We start from the raw sequence: 13,708 nt of genomic DNA, 5'->3' as shown, positions 1-13,708 counted from the left end.
GGAGTACAAGGAACATTGCAAGTCAGTGTGGAAGGCTTACAGCTTCAGACTTCTGCCTGCTTCTGCTTACTGCCCGGCGGGTGGGGGGCAGTTCCCCCCTGGCACCCACCCACAGGGCCACCCACACCCACCACCTACAGTGCACACACTGGAAGCAGTGGGCAGTGTCTGCCAGGAAAGCCAAAGGAAATAGCTACTTCATTTCAATCTGCTACCAAACTCAATCATCAAAATGATGCAGGCTAGGCAGGGTCCAAACAGGTGTTTTTTGGAAGGATGAAGGTTTGTCATTGAATCCAGATATTTCATCTTTATCTGGAACCAAGGCTGGGGGCTCCTCAGGGCTGCCTAAGACTAGCCTGCATCGTCTGCCCCTTGATACAGAGGGCACAATAATTTAATGCAGCTTCAATGGCCAGTGGATATGGAGCTAAACTGAGACAAATGAATCCCCCACAAAATATGACTGCAATTTTAGCAGGATCTCATGATGCTGCCAATGAAGGATTAAGGATTCTCTCCATCCCATACCCCCATCCCCACCCAGCTACCCGGAGCAAGCAGAAGGAGCCCTGACTCTTAATAAGTACTGTGAGCCTAGATCCCCTGACTGTTATCAACACAGCCCACGTTTCATTCAGAGGGGACCAGCGCCACAGCCCAGGAGTTGACCATTGGCAAGCATATGGCTGCAGGGTCCTCGGCTTAGCTACTGAGACCGCTGCTGCCGTGCCAAACAAGGTTAGAGGACTAGCCCTGTGTAAGGTGGAGGTTGGGGTCTGCTCCCTTCATCCGCCCTCCACGTGTTGCCCCCTGGACAATAGCCACAGCTCCAGCACAGCCCTAGGCCCAAGCATCCCCTCCTTACTCCTGTCTCTGGAATAGGAAGCAGCTCTTGCTGAGGCATGACTAAGTCCAGAAGGGGGTGATGAGGGCTGTGGCATAGCTGGTGCATAAGACATGTCCTTTCCAGGAAGCTGACACATGGGAAATGAGAATGTGAGGGCCAGAAGGTGTGGATGAGTCAAAGATGCCAGATGGTGGAGGGGAGTCAAGCTGCAAACTTGTTGGACCCTTGAAAGGAAAGCTTTTCGGAGAAAACTCTGTCTGGTTCTCTTGCCTAAATCTCTGGGTTTAATGCCAGGGCTGTTCATATGAACATAAAGAACTGGTGCTTACTTCCCATTCTCCTAAGTTCTCCACTCTAGCTAAGATTCTCTCCTTTTTCAGCCAGGCTCCTTGGTATTTCAACACCCAATGGACAAGTTGTTAAAAATTTGGAGAAGGTTTCTTAGAATGTGGAAATAGACATTTATACAAGTAATGATAGCCTTTACCCATATCTGAATGAATCAAACATGAAAATTTTGGAAATAGGACCTTCTTAAGAGGGTCTTTAAAAAGACTTTCTGAAGATGGGGTGCCTGGGTGGCTCAGTCGGTTAAGCATCCGACTTCAGTTCAGGTCATGATCTCACAGTCTGTGAGTTCGAGCCCCACATCAGGCTCCGTGCTGACAGCTCAGAGCCTGGAGCCTGCTTCGGATTCTGTGTCTCCCTCTCTCTCTGCCCCTCCCCCACTAGCACTCTGTCTCTGTCTCTCAAAAATAAATAACATTAAAAAAAATTAAAAAAAAAAAAAAAAGACTTTCCGAAGGTATCAATGACATTTATGAAACACTAGTTTTTTCAAGTTTATTTATGTACTCTCTCCCCTCAACATAGGGCTTGAACTCAGGACCCCGAGGTCAAGAACCACATGCTCTTCTGACTGAGCCAGCCATGAGTCCTGTAAAATACTAAATGGGTATGAATATAGTCACTAAACAAAGTGGCATGTGAATCTGGAGACTGAATAAATTCTTTGAAATAAAAATGACCAATGCTCCTGATTGTTTAAGACAGTCCTCTCCCCAGAGAAGATTTCAAGAAAAAAAAATGATCTTTTTCTATTATATATGCTTTAGAAAATGAACATTTTCCAAGTTGAAAGTCCTGATATTAATATTAAACAAGGCAAATTAAAACTCATGGGAGCACCAGTATTATACCAGAGTTCCCTATTCCCTGTTAACCATGATTTTCAGAGACATCATTAACATTTAAGTCAATTTCTATTCTTTTTTTTTTTTGGAGGATGCTAAAATGAGGATTTTGTATTTTTAGTAGGTAAGAGCAATCACAAAGAAGTGTGAAATACTGTTTTGGTCCCTTTCAAACTACACTACTCACTTCTCTTTTACCTCCTTCGAGGCAAGTCCTAAGTACTAGTGTCTGCTCACAAGCACATCATAACCTGACTGCTGAGGCACATCATGCTGAATCTGCCTGACTGGAGGGCAATGTGCGCTACGGTTTAGAGCCCCGGATTAATTTTTGCTAGTTACTGTAGTTAAAGCTTCGGCAGCTTTTCACAGTTCTACCCAAAAGGAAACAGGCCCCACAATATGCTTTTCGATTCTTTGGTTTCTGTGGTGACTACCAGTAATAGGACCTATTAAGCTGGGTCAGACCCCAGACCAAGCCCACCTACTAACTCCACACAAATGTCTAACTCTCCAAAGAGAAGGAAGGTGAGTGATGAACCTTTCTTGTGTCGTAAATATACTTCTAGTTGATTCTTTGATTGGATGACCAGAAATTCTTAGCATGCTGGAGTCAGAATCAATCCAGTCTCCCTACCCACAAGCCACCAAGTGCTCTTTCTCTAGACCTCTGAGCCATTACCGTTCCCACACTGCTCTCTTGCTATGTCCTGGCTCTCTCCCCTTTTGCTATTTCATTGCCAGGCTTCTCTTCTTTGGTTACTTTTACATTCTTCCCTTGCTCTAATACCTGGCTCAAGCCCCACAGTATCCATGAAGTCTTTCTTGACCATTCCTGTCCATAGTGACCTCTTGAGGGACAATAACAAGTCTCCTGGAGACCTACTTGTCTTTTCCAGTATATAGGTCTTATCTCTACAGCTAGACAGCACCTAAACTTTACGGAGTACCTAAGCTAGATGGTATCTAAGCTCTTGGGTAACCTACGCTTTTGGGGAACCCCCTAGAGTCCCAAGCAGAGTTGGAGGAGCACACAGTGGACCCTGTATTTGCAGTCAGGATTATGTGAGTGACATCTCACAGGAAAAAAAGACTATGACAATGTCAGATTACACAGACATGTTTGCTAGATAAATAGGTCAAAGGTACTCCCCAGTACCATAAGACTACAAGTTCTATTTCCATAAAACCTGACTTATCTTCCATATATCCCTATTCCTGGGGAAGCCCCATAGGCAACTTGGCTTAGACCAATGGGGCTCAGAAACTGGTGTCCAACCTAGTCACTGAAGACAAATAGAAACAAGGTAAACACAGAGTCCAGGAGGCTGTTATCACCACATAGAATATGACCCCATGCATGCAGACACTGTGGGGAAACTATAATTCCAGACTGCAACAGACCAACCAGTTCAGGAGCACCTGGAAGGTCACAGGCAACGTCTAAGAAGAAAGCTGGGGAGAGGGCTCTTTCTTGTATCAAGAATGTACTTGACTGAACGCAGATTCTTTAGCACTCCCCCTTCCACTCAAGGAACCTTTTCCAGGAGTGGAAGAGAAGGGCTCCAATATCTCATTAGCCAGGTCAGCCCTTGGCCCACTAAATGTACTCTTACAGGGCAAAGAAAAGAAAAGAAGAGAAAAGAAAAGACAAGACAATAAACGAAAAACAAACAGAAACCCCCAAAACAACAACAAAATGTCCATTTCTCCCCCCAAGAAGGAGCTCTTTTGGAGACTCATTCTACAGAAGGAAGAACCAGTTGAATCAAAAGAAAAGTCACAGATTTTTCCGAAGCAGCCAGTTAGAGACCAAACCACAGAATGGGAGATCATCTGGTGATAACTGCCCTTGGGGTTGTGAAGAATAATCTAAACAACTGATAGAGTAACCTTGTCCTCCTGCCTCTGTCCCTCTCTGTCTGATAATATCTGGTCTATTAATTTGGGAGACAATTCACTCGGCTAAAAATAGAAAGATAATTTTGGATACTGGGGATATTGTTTTGACAGGAGGAGACAGCAATGAGATGGGTTTGGAAGGAAAGAAGGAACAGATTAATTCCTGGGTGTAGGCCTGCCCCATCCCCACCTTGTGGATCTAGTTCCCCAGTCTGGGTGGTTATGGCACAAGGCGGCGTATGGAAGCCATTCAGTGTTCCTAAGGCATTTTGTTTGGCTTTGCCAATCCCAGCCTAGTCTGGTCCGCTCCCCTAGCATGTGGACTGGAGAGAGGGACTCACCACAGGTTGAGCATTTTCAGGCAGCTATAGAGTGTGTAAAGAGAAAAACACAGAAAGGAAGAGAGAGAAAGAGAGAGATATTAGTCCACAGAGGTGAGATGGAAGCGACTCCCTGTGAGCCATGCAAACATGCAGTATGTGTTGGTGTTTCGTTTCTTCCTCTGTCGAGGTAGGGTGAGTAGGCCCAGGTCACTTGGCCCCCACCCTAAGATGGAAGGGGCAGGTGCCTGATAGAAGCATTGAGGAGGGAACTGGATCTCAGTGAGGGGTAAGGTAGAACAGAAAGAGTTGGTGGGAGCCCCACAGCAGGTTTTCCTGGGCAATTTCCGGGAAGATAGCACAAGAAAGAGGAAATGATTCTGCCTGTAAGAATTCAATCAAGCACCAAGTGAGCCATTTTGGTTCCCACACAAAGTCTTACTGTGCAATGTTAAGCTGACCTTCCAACTATTCTGAGGGAAAGACAAGTCCCTAGCCTTTCTATAAGTCCAACATGCCTAACCAAAGCAGCTGGCTGGCAGTTAGCTCTTCCTCTAGAGAAGGGAAAAGGCTTCAGCAACACTTTATTTTAGTAGGAGATGAATCAGAGCAAGGAGGGTCACTGCTCTGGACTAAGGTATAACTGCCAGAGAAGGGCCAAATATCCCATTCTTGTTAATTCTCAGGAGAAATGAGGTCCACATTTTCTAAGTCATAGCTAAAGTCAGTGAGTAAGCAAAAACTCCATAACAAAAATCAACCAAAAAGCTGCCTTGCCTTACCAATTATATTTAAACAAGGACATGTGTCCCACAGCCAGAAGAAAAGGGCAGTTAGATGTTCACTTTGTAGAAAGAACAAAAACCAAGACCCTGTTATTTCTCTCCTCCTTTATATAAAACAAGCTGGGTGAATCAAATGCTTGGAAATGAAGGTTTCACTTATCTCCTCAGTCTCTGGTTGAATCTTAATATAGGCAACAGCTCTCTTTTTCCCACAAGCAGGCTGCATGGACAAATGGCATCACAGCTGCGTGCAATGAGGGGTTGTTTGGGACGTCTCGTGCTTCTCTAGCTGTGACTTCTTCCCATGAAAATGAGCAGGTGGATTGATGGCTACCCCCTCCTTTCCTCCAAAACACATAGAAGGCCAAGAAAAAAAAACACATGGCCCTGCCAGACAGTTCCCTGGGCAAGATGGATTGGTAGCTCATGAAATCACTAGGGGAATCAGCACACAAAATGCCCTAAGCTTTGAGCTTCTGGAGGACATGTGGTCAAATACACTTGCTCCCTTCTGGTCCATACATTTCAGAAGGCCCAAACCTAGAACTGGTGGCAGTCACAGTAGTCCTTTTTACTGAATGGGGAGGCTCTGAACTCTCTTTATCCTAGAGTTTGGATCATACCAGAATAGAAGTCACCACATTGAAATCTCTTTGTGTGAACAGCCCCCTATTTTACACACAGGACACAAACACCACACTCACATACACAATCAGTGTACACATTTACCGAAGTCAAATGAGAGAAATGGGTTCAAAAGATAAACCTGTATAAGGCAAACGATAAGAACAAAACTCTTTGAATCTTGGTATTCACAGTACACTATTAAATCCAGAGCTAAACTTCTAGCCTTCAAAGTAATAGCCACAACATGAATTGGGAGTGAGGTAGGTGGGAATGGGTACAGCCATCTTTCAAGCCCAGACAATGTATGAATCAGAACGTGCCTAGTGTCCTGTTTCCTGACCTTGGCCACACATTTGAATCACCTGACTTTTAAAATTTCCTGATGCTCAAGCCATAATCCTAAATAAACCAGAATCTCTGGGGACAGGATTCAGGCATTTGCATTTTCTAACATACCCAGGTGTTTCCAAAGTGCAGCCAAGGTTGAGAACACTGTGGAAAAGAAGTACCATACTATTTACTTTGGAGAATGAAGTTTTGTCATGGAAGCTGAAGAAACACTGTGAGTACCATTAAAATCTCCAAGGTCCCTGAGAATAGGGAGCATGTTTCCTTACTAAAAATGCTTTCCTCCCAGGATTAAAAACTCTCCCTGCCTTTCTTACTTACCAGAGCCATATAAACCAGGAGAGGAGCACCTAAAGCTGCCTATAGTCATCAGGGACTGAGTGACTCGTGCCTGTGAGAGGTCATCCAAGTCGTCCTTGGGTGCTTTTTATCTACTGGGTAGGAATCCTCAAAGGATTCCTGTCCTTTCCATGGAAAGGACCTCTTGGAAGCAAAGTGAACTCATCATATAGATGGGCAGGACAGCAGAGGGGTGGGTGGGGGTGGGGGGACAACCATAGAAAGTATAACTGGAGGGAAGAATGCAGGTCTTGACTGGCTTCCCACCACCTTACTCCCAGAGATGTAAGCATGTTCTGGCTTGCATTGAGGCCATCTGGGGGCTCAAGAGAGCACCTAGGACACGGGTATCACTATTAGTATGTTGTCTGCCTCTGACAGGACCGGGATAGCCTGAATATTCTCATTACAGGAAAGGTCATCTGTATCAGGCTTGGCAGCAGTTACTGATTTGTAAAGGACTTCTCTCTCCCTACCTCATGTCTTCTTGGGAGTTTAAGTCTGGATCGGAATTTGGGATGGGGCAAAAAGGGGAAGAAGTGATAGAAACGCTGCTTCTGCAGCAGAATTGGCAATCATTTCCTGCTATACTCTATATGCTAAGAGTTTAACCACACGCTATGCAGAGAGCACCTGGGGGCTGGTGGTACAGGCAGGGCAACACGTTCATAGGCAAGAGAGGCAGAAAAGGAAGTAGAGTCACTTCCTCCCCATCTTGGGAACATTGTGATTTCCTCTCCTCCCAAGACTCTTTTACTCACAGGTGTAGAGACTATCTTGCCTGACTTATTGGAGTCTCTTGGAATCCAGAATCATTTTAAGTGAGAACAAAATGGCCCTGAAGCCCTCGCTCTAGGGCTGTACATGCAGAGTTGTTAGCCAAGAACCAGAAATCAAATGCTGTTCAGTGTGGCCCATGATTTACATAAGCAGATTGTTTTCTGTATCCCGGAGGGACCCAAGAGGCTCATGACTACTATCTGTTCTAGCTCTTATACCATGATTCTTTTGGTTCACTAGGCCTTTTGCCTGATGTGGACTAGAACAATGTGATGGTCTTCCCAGAAATCACAGCTAAAGAAGGGCAGAAGCAGCCTTAGGGTACCATGCAAAAAATAAAATGGTCAAAGGAAGAAAGCTGAGGACACAAGCATGAGGAATCCAGTCTGAGATGAGCAGCACATGGAGAAGAAGAGACAAAGATTTTTCAACCTAGGACTCAAGAGCCCCCTCGAAAGATGAACGTACTTAGCTTCCTCGACTACCTCCACCTCGGCGTGAGCTGTGATTGGTGCATTGGAGTGGGCTCCTGTGGGGTCATCGACATTCAGCTCTCCATTGGTTGAGCTAACCACCTGAAACAGAAAGACGGAGTGTGATAGACACCATGGCAATAGGGGCTTCCTGCCAGCACCAGAGAGGGTCTCTAAGGGAGTTTTAGTCTGCAGTTTAGGTACTGACCAGGCAGTGTCTGGAATGCTGGTTTTCCTGGGCTGAGGGTCCAAATGTCCTAATTTAGGTAAGGTTCCCAGCCCCACATCATGTGAGAACACAAAATGCAATGATGTAATCCTGTAAGAACTTCCACACCGAATGCCTACTCTGTGTCAGTGCTCGGCTACACTGTGTGTAAATTTAATCTTCACAAAAAGCCTATGGAATAGGTCATATCACTCTCTTTAATTCTACTTCTCTCAGTTTATTATGCTATAATTATAAATAGACTCAGGGATGGTGCTGAAAAAAAGTTCTAAAAAGGAAATCAAGAATGGGCATTAGAGATTATAAGCAATCACACTTCCCTTCAGAAATTTCTTCATGGCTTTGATCATTGGTTTGAAGTCACTCAAATAACAAGACTGCCACATCCTCTCTGGTGAGAGGACAAACGGTAAGGAAACACTCTTCCTTGGAAGACCAGTCTTATTTCAACAACCTTTATTTCAGGTTCAGTGTCATCCCATTTCTCACTGAAGGCTCACACTCCTGTCATCTGGTTAATATAGACCCAATCAGGCTTCTCTTGCTTGTGCAGCTGCTTCTGTCACCTGGTTTCATTTCCAGCACATGATTCCTGTTTATGTGGGTGCTGGGGAGTGGGAAAAGGGACCCCGCTGGACAAACCTCTCTGCTGTTAAAGACCTTGGCTGAAACATGAGAGAGAACCACAAAATAGGATGAATGGTTCGGATATCTTATGCTCTTGGATAAGTAACTTCAGCTATTTGAGACTGTTTCTTACAGGTGGATGTGAAAATTATAGAAGCAAATGTAGGAGACAGTATCTGGTACAATACCTGGCACACAATAGTGGAGGCAGCACAGCAAGTAAGGAACGGGCTCTAGATTTAGGCAACCCTGAGTCTGAACCCTAGCTCCACCACTTACTTGCTGTGGGTCCTTGGGCAAGATCCTCAGTCTTTCTGTGCCTGAGCTTCCTAATCCACAAAATGGGGAACCAGTGCTGCTTACCTAATAGGGTTACCGTGCAGACAATCCACAGAAAGTGCTTAGCCCAGTGCCATGGTACATGGTAATGGCTCAGCAAGTGTTCATACTACTGTTACTCTCCCTCCATTAATGTTTATTCTTACCCCCTTTAGATCTGGGGTCCTCACCAGCAGCTAATTTGAAGAAAAAAAAAATTTCCTGTGCAGTCATAAAGAGGAAGGCAGGAGGGTATGTTTAGTATAAGGGATCTTTGGGGGTATTTACTCAAAGAATAAAGGGCACACAAGGTAAACACTACTTACTAGCAGTCTCTACTTACCATTATTTCTAAACCAGAAATATGTATTGTTCTTATTAAGAATACATGCTTAAAAAAAATTAAAACAATGATGTATGGTTAGTCAAAGAAACCTACAACATTACATGTGGACTTACCCTAGGAATCTGCTAGTGATCAAATTTAGCACCTCTGATTAATGGAACCACTCAACCTTATTTTTCTCCTGACATAAAAAATACTACATAACATTATGTAATATTCTTGCCCAAAACAAGTTTTATCTGAACTTTTGGCATGATGGAAAAAAACTGACAAACCTAAAATGCGGGACATTCTATAGGAAGCAAGCCTGGACTCTTAAAAACTTTACTTTTTCCCTTTAAATACAGGGGTGAGTGTTACAGATGAGTAGATTAAGCAACTAAGAGATTGAAAGAGACTAAAGGGGCATAACAACTAAATGCAAACCTTCATTAGATCCCAGACCCTATAAAATTAATCTTGAGGACAATTGGAAATGCGATATGAATTGTGTATTAGATATTACAGAATTATTATTCTATTTTTTAGGTATGACAATGGTGTTGTTGGTGACATGAGAGAATGTCTTTGTTCTTAGGACATGCCAACTAAAGCATTTTGAGATAAAATACAATGATGTTTACAATTTACTTTCAAACACTTTCGCACACACTCTCCCTCTGCCACCCCCATACTACCACCACAGAATTAAATATGACAAAATCTTAATAATCATCAATTGAGGTCAGGGATATACATGGGTTCATTGGACCACCACCACCACCACCACCAACTTCTCCATAAATTTGAAAATTTCAAAATGAGAAGGAAAAATACCAGCAAAAACAAAATTTGAGGAGTGAAGGTTTACAGATTAGAGAAGCACAGCTCCTCATGCTAGTGCTGTCCTGTTAACCTCTTCAGGCTACATTTATTTCTTGGGGCACGTTCTGGCTGAACACTGGTGGTCACGCTGGTAAATGTATTCTGCGAGCACAAGGGCTAGAGAAGAAAGCATCGTAAGTTTCTTAAAGAACAATTCCGGAGCTAGGTAAGATGTAAAGAAAATGTCTTGGCCTCAATGGGTACAAATAAAGCAGGAGTCAGCAAGCATCACCACTGCTGACTACTTGGTGACTTTGGGTCATGGTGCCTGTCCACAGTTTTCAAGTGTCTCATGCTAACTTCTCCTTGCTACAAATTGTCACTTGGCCTATAAGCAATATCCTTGGGCAATCTAAGAAAGAAGAGGTGATCTACATTTTATACACTAGACGTCTTATCTGTTATCAGTGAGTACCTGGTCACTAACTTCTAACTATAACTAAAATATGCTTGCGAATCAGTGGCTACTTATTTAGGTCTTTAGAGCATTCACTTTAGGCTGGAGGTAGTCTGTCAAACCACTGAACAGCTACCTAGATGTGCAATGGAACAAATGCTAGTGTAGGTGACCAAAGAGCCGGATTCCAGGCCTTGCTCTGCCGTCAGCCTCCTCTGGATTCTAATTCTGTAAGACCAAGCCAACAACCTTGGTCCCACCTACTTCATAATTACTATGGCAAGTTAATGATGTTGAAGAAAGCAATTTGAAAATTTGTAAAAAACAAAAAGACCAAATCCCCAAATCAAAACACCCTTATGAATGCAATAAATTATTAGTATTTTAAGCAGTATCATTTTTATACCTTTCCTACTGAATTTTTAGTATAACTTCATTAAAAAATAAGCTTATTTGTGTACCTGGAATACTGAAAGTTAATTTGTTGTAATCACTATCAAAATCAATCCCACATTCTTCTGGCTATCTCACATAAGACCAAAGTAATTAACATCATAAGGAACTACCCATAGAAGGAACTAAGGTGAAGTGCTATTTTGAACTTTAGTCCTTAATATTGGTAACATCTCTTTTAATAAGTAATTTAATATTTTAAATAAAAAATTTGAAAAAAAATTTGATTTAGTAAGTCCCATTTTTCAAAACATTACTATGAAGAAAAGTGAGAGCTATATAGCAAAGGGAACAGTACTTTAGCTGACAGTCAACATTTCAATCCTTCTTCTTACAACTAACATATTTGGTAATTCTGTACTTCAGCTTCCCTATATATAAAATGGGAATAATACTGATCTAAACAAGAATTGTAAATAATTTAAAATTATAAAGATTTGAGCAAAGTAAATATTAGTTAAAAGTTAAATGTCATCCTTAAGTCTCATGCCTTTGCTTGGCCCTGGAGATTTCTAGATATTTCATATACATTTTCATTTAAACAATTCTGGAGTCATCTTTTTGAAAGAGAAAAACATACTGCCTTAATTGAATTTAGATCTTCCACATGTGGAAGACCTGTGGAAACAGTGGAAGGATGGGAAGCACGGTGAGGGGGGGTGGGGTCTGCAAATGAAATAGGTTAGAACGGGAGTGTCCATGTGCCTTCTCAGAGCAAGCTCTTCTCATCTTGGTGCTCTGTACTCCCTACCAGGTTTGTGGTGTCTACAGGTCATCCAGATAGGCTAAGCATGGTTTGAACACATTACCTTTGGAAAGTGAGACAACTCGAAAATACGTGGGCATCTGCTGCGCCAGAAAAAAGTAGGACTGATTTGGTTTGCAAAAAGCATAGCCTTTCTGAGTTTACAAAAACTGGGGCTACAATTAAAGAGGCAGATGCAGTGAGGAGCAGCAGAGCTTAATGTAATATTAGGGAAACGGCACACTTGCCTGTCCCCTATCCAAGTGGGGGAAGCTGGCAGAACTTGGTTTACAGGGAGTACAGGCAGGTTGCATTTTCCAAAAGTGCTGTCAGAGACTCTACGTGACTCAATTCTAAAGAGACCCCCTTACAGTGGACAGTAGGAAACACTGTCCAAATGGGTACCTCTGTGTTCTGGGAACACAAATCTAGTTAACTAAACTGTCTAGATATGCCTGATTATGAGGTATTTTCCTTTTAAAAATTATTTAATCTTTGTATTTTCCCCTAGTTACAAAGTAAGCATGTTTATTGTTAAAAAAAAAAAAGAGTATTAAAAAAGACTACATAAGAAAGTGCAGGTTTCCCATGATGAAATCACATGGACATGGCTAGTGGGAAATTCAGTATATCTTCCTTGAGAACAAGGGCATGCAAATCATTTACATAAAAAGATACCTAGTAAATATTTTAGGTTTTTTGGACTATACAGTCTGTGTGGAAACTACTCAACTCTGCCACTGGACATAAAGGTGGACATATACAACATATAAACAAATGAATGTGTTTGTGTTCTAATAAAACTTTGTAAAAATAGGCAGAGGGTGGGATTTAGCCCACTGGCTGTGTTTGCCTCCGCTACTCTACATTGCTTTTTTTTTTCTCATTCTGCATAAACTAACATATATGTATGCTATTCCTCTTATATATATATTTGCATATGTATGTGAAAATAAGTAAAAATGGGGCCAAATTTCACATATCATTTTACAACTTGCTTTTTCCACAACACATCTTGGACATTTCCCATAATACCAGAGATCTCTATTCACTGTATGGAAGTATTATGTTAGTTAATGCCTAATTAATAAACATTTAGTTGCCTCAGATTTTCTGGTATTAGAAACAAGTGGCAACATGGGGCGCCTGGGTGGCTCCGTTGGTTTAGTGTGGGACTTCAGCTCAGGTCATGATCTCACAGTTCATGGGTTCCAGCCCCACATCGGGCTCTGTGCCAACAGTTTCGAGCTTGGAGCCTGCTTCAGATTCTGTGTCTCCCTCCCTCTCTGCCCTTCCCCCACTTACACTCTGTCTCTCTCTCTCAAAAATAAATAAACATTAAAAAAATGTTTTAAAAAAAAGAAACAAGTGCCAACATTCTAAACTGCAGCATCGAATACAATAGCTACATGCCACATGTGGCTACTGAGCACTAAAAATGTAGTTGGTCCAAACAGAGATGTTCTGTAAGGGTAAAATACACACTAGATTCCTTGATTCCTTCCTTCCTTCCTTGATTCCTTCCTTGATTCCTTCCTTGATTCCTTCCTTCCTTCCTTCCTTCCTTCCTTCCTTCCTTCCTTCCTTCCTCCCTCCCTCCCTCCCTCCCTCCTCCCTCCCTCCCTCCTTCCTCCCTTTCTTTCTTTCACATTTATTTTTGAGAGAGAGAGAGAGAGAGAAATAGAGCATGATTAGGTGAGGAGCAGAGAGAGACAGAGACACAGAATCTGAAGCAGGCTCCAGGCTCTGAGCTGTCAGCACAGAGCCTGACACAGGGCTCGAACTCACAGACTGCGAGATCATGACCTGGGCCAAAGTTGGACGCTTAACCGACTAAGCCACCCAGGCGCCCCCACACTAGATTTCTAACACTCCATAAAAAAAGTAAAATATCTTAGAATCTTTTTGAAGATTTTATTTTTTTTACTACTTTTAAAAATATTTATTTTGGGGAGAGTGCAAGCGGGATAGGGGCAGAAAGAGAGGACAGAGGATCCGAAGCAGGCTCCGCATGGACAGGCTGACAGCAGCAAGCCCAATATGGGTCTCAAACTCACAAACCCCAAGATCATGACCTGAGCTGATGCTCAAATGACTGAGCCATCCAGATGA

The 13,708-nt window shown here is 42.8% G+C and overlaps 1 protein-coding gene across 4 annotated transcripts in view; it reads right to left on the bottom strand.

Moving 5' to 3' along the window:
- Positions 1–13,708, bottom strand: part of CSNK1G1 (casein kinase 1 gamma 1) — a 165,479-nt gene that overhangs the window by 5,978 nt on the left and 145,793 nt on the right. For all 4 annotated transcript variants that reach the window (XM_047074966.1, XM_047074965.1, XM_047074967.1 and 1 more), the window contains one exon: positions 7,613–7,719. In XM_047074966.1, the coding sequence (XP_046930922.1) occupies positions 7,613–7,719 (107 nt within the window). The remainder of the gene's footprint in view (positions 1–7,612; positions 7,720–13,708) is intronic.

This window comes from Lynx rufus, unplaced genomic scaffold (assembly GCF_022079265.1).
Source record: "Lynx rufus isolate CCGP_SWC_20201006 ecotype Redwood Valley unplaced genomic scaffold, mLynRuf1.p SCAF_13, whole genome shotgun sequence".
NCBI classification, from domain to species: Eukaryota; Metazoa; Chordata; class Mammalia; order Carnivora; family Felidae; genus Lynx; species Lynx rufus.
The sequence above is the reverse complement of the archived record's forward strand: the minus strand, read 5'-3'. Positions and strand labels throughout refer to the sequence as shown.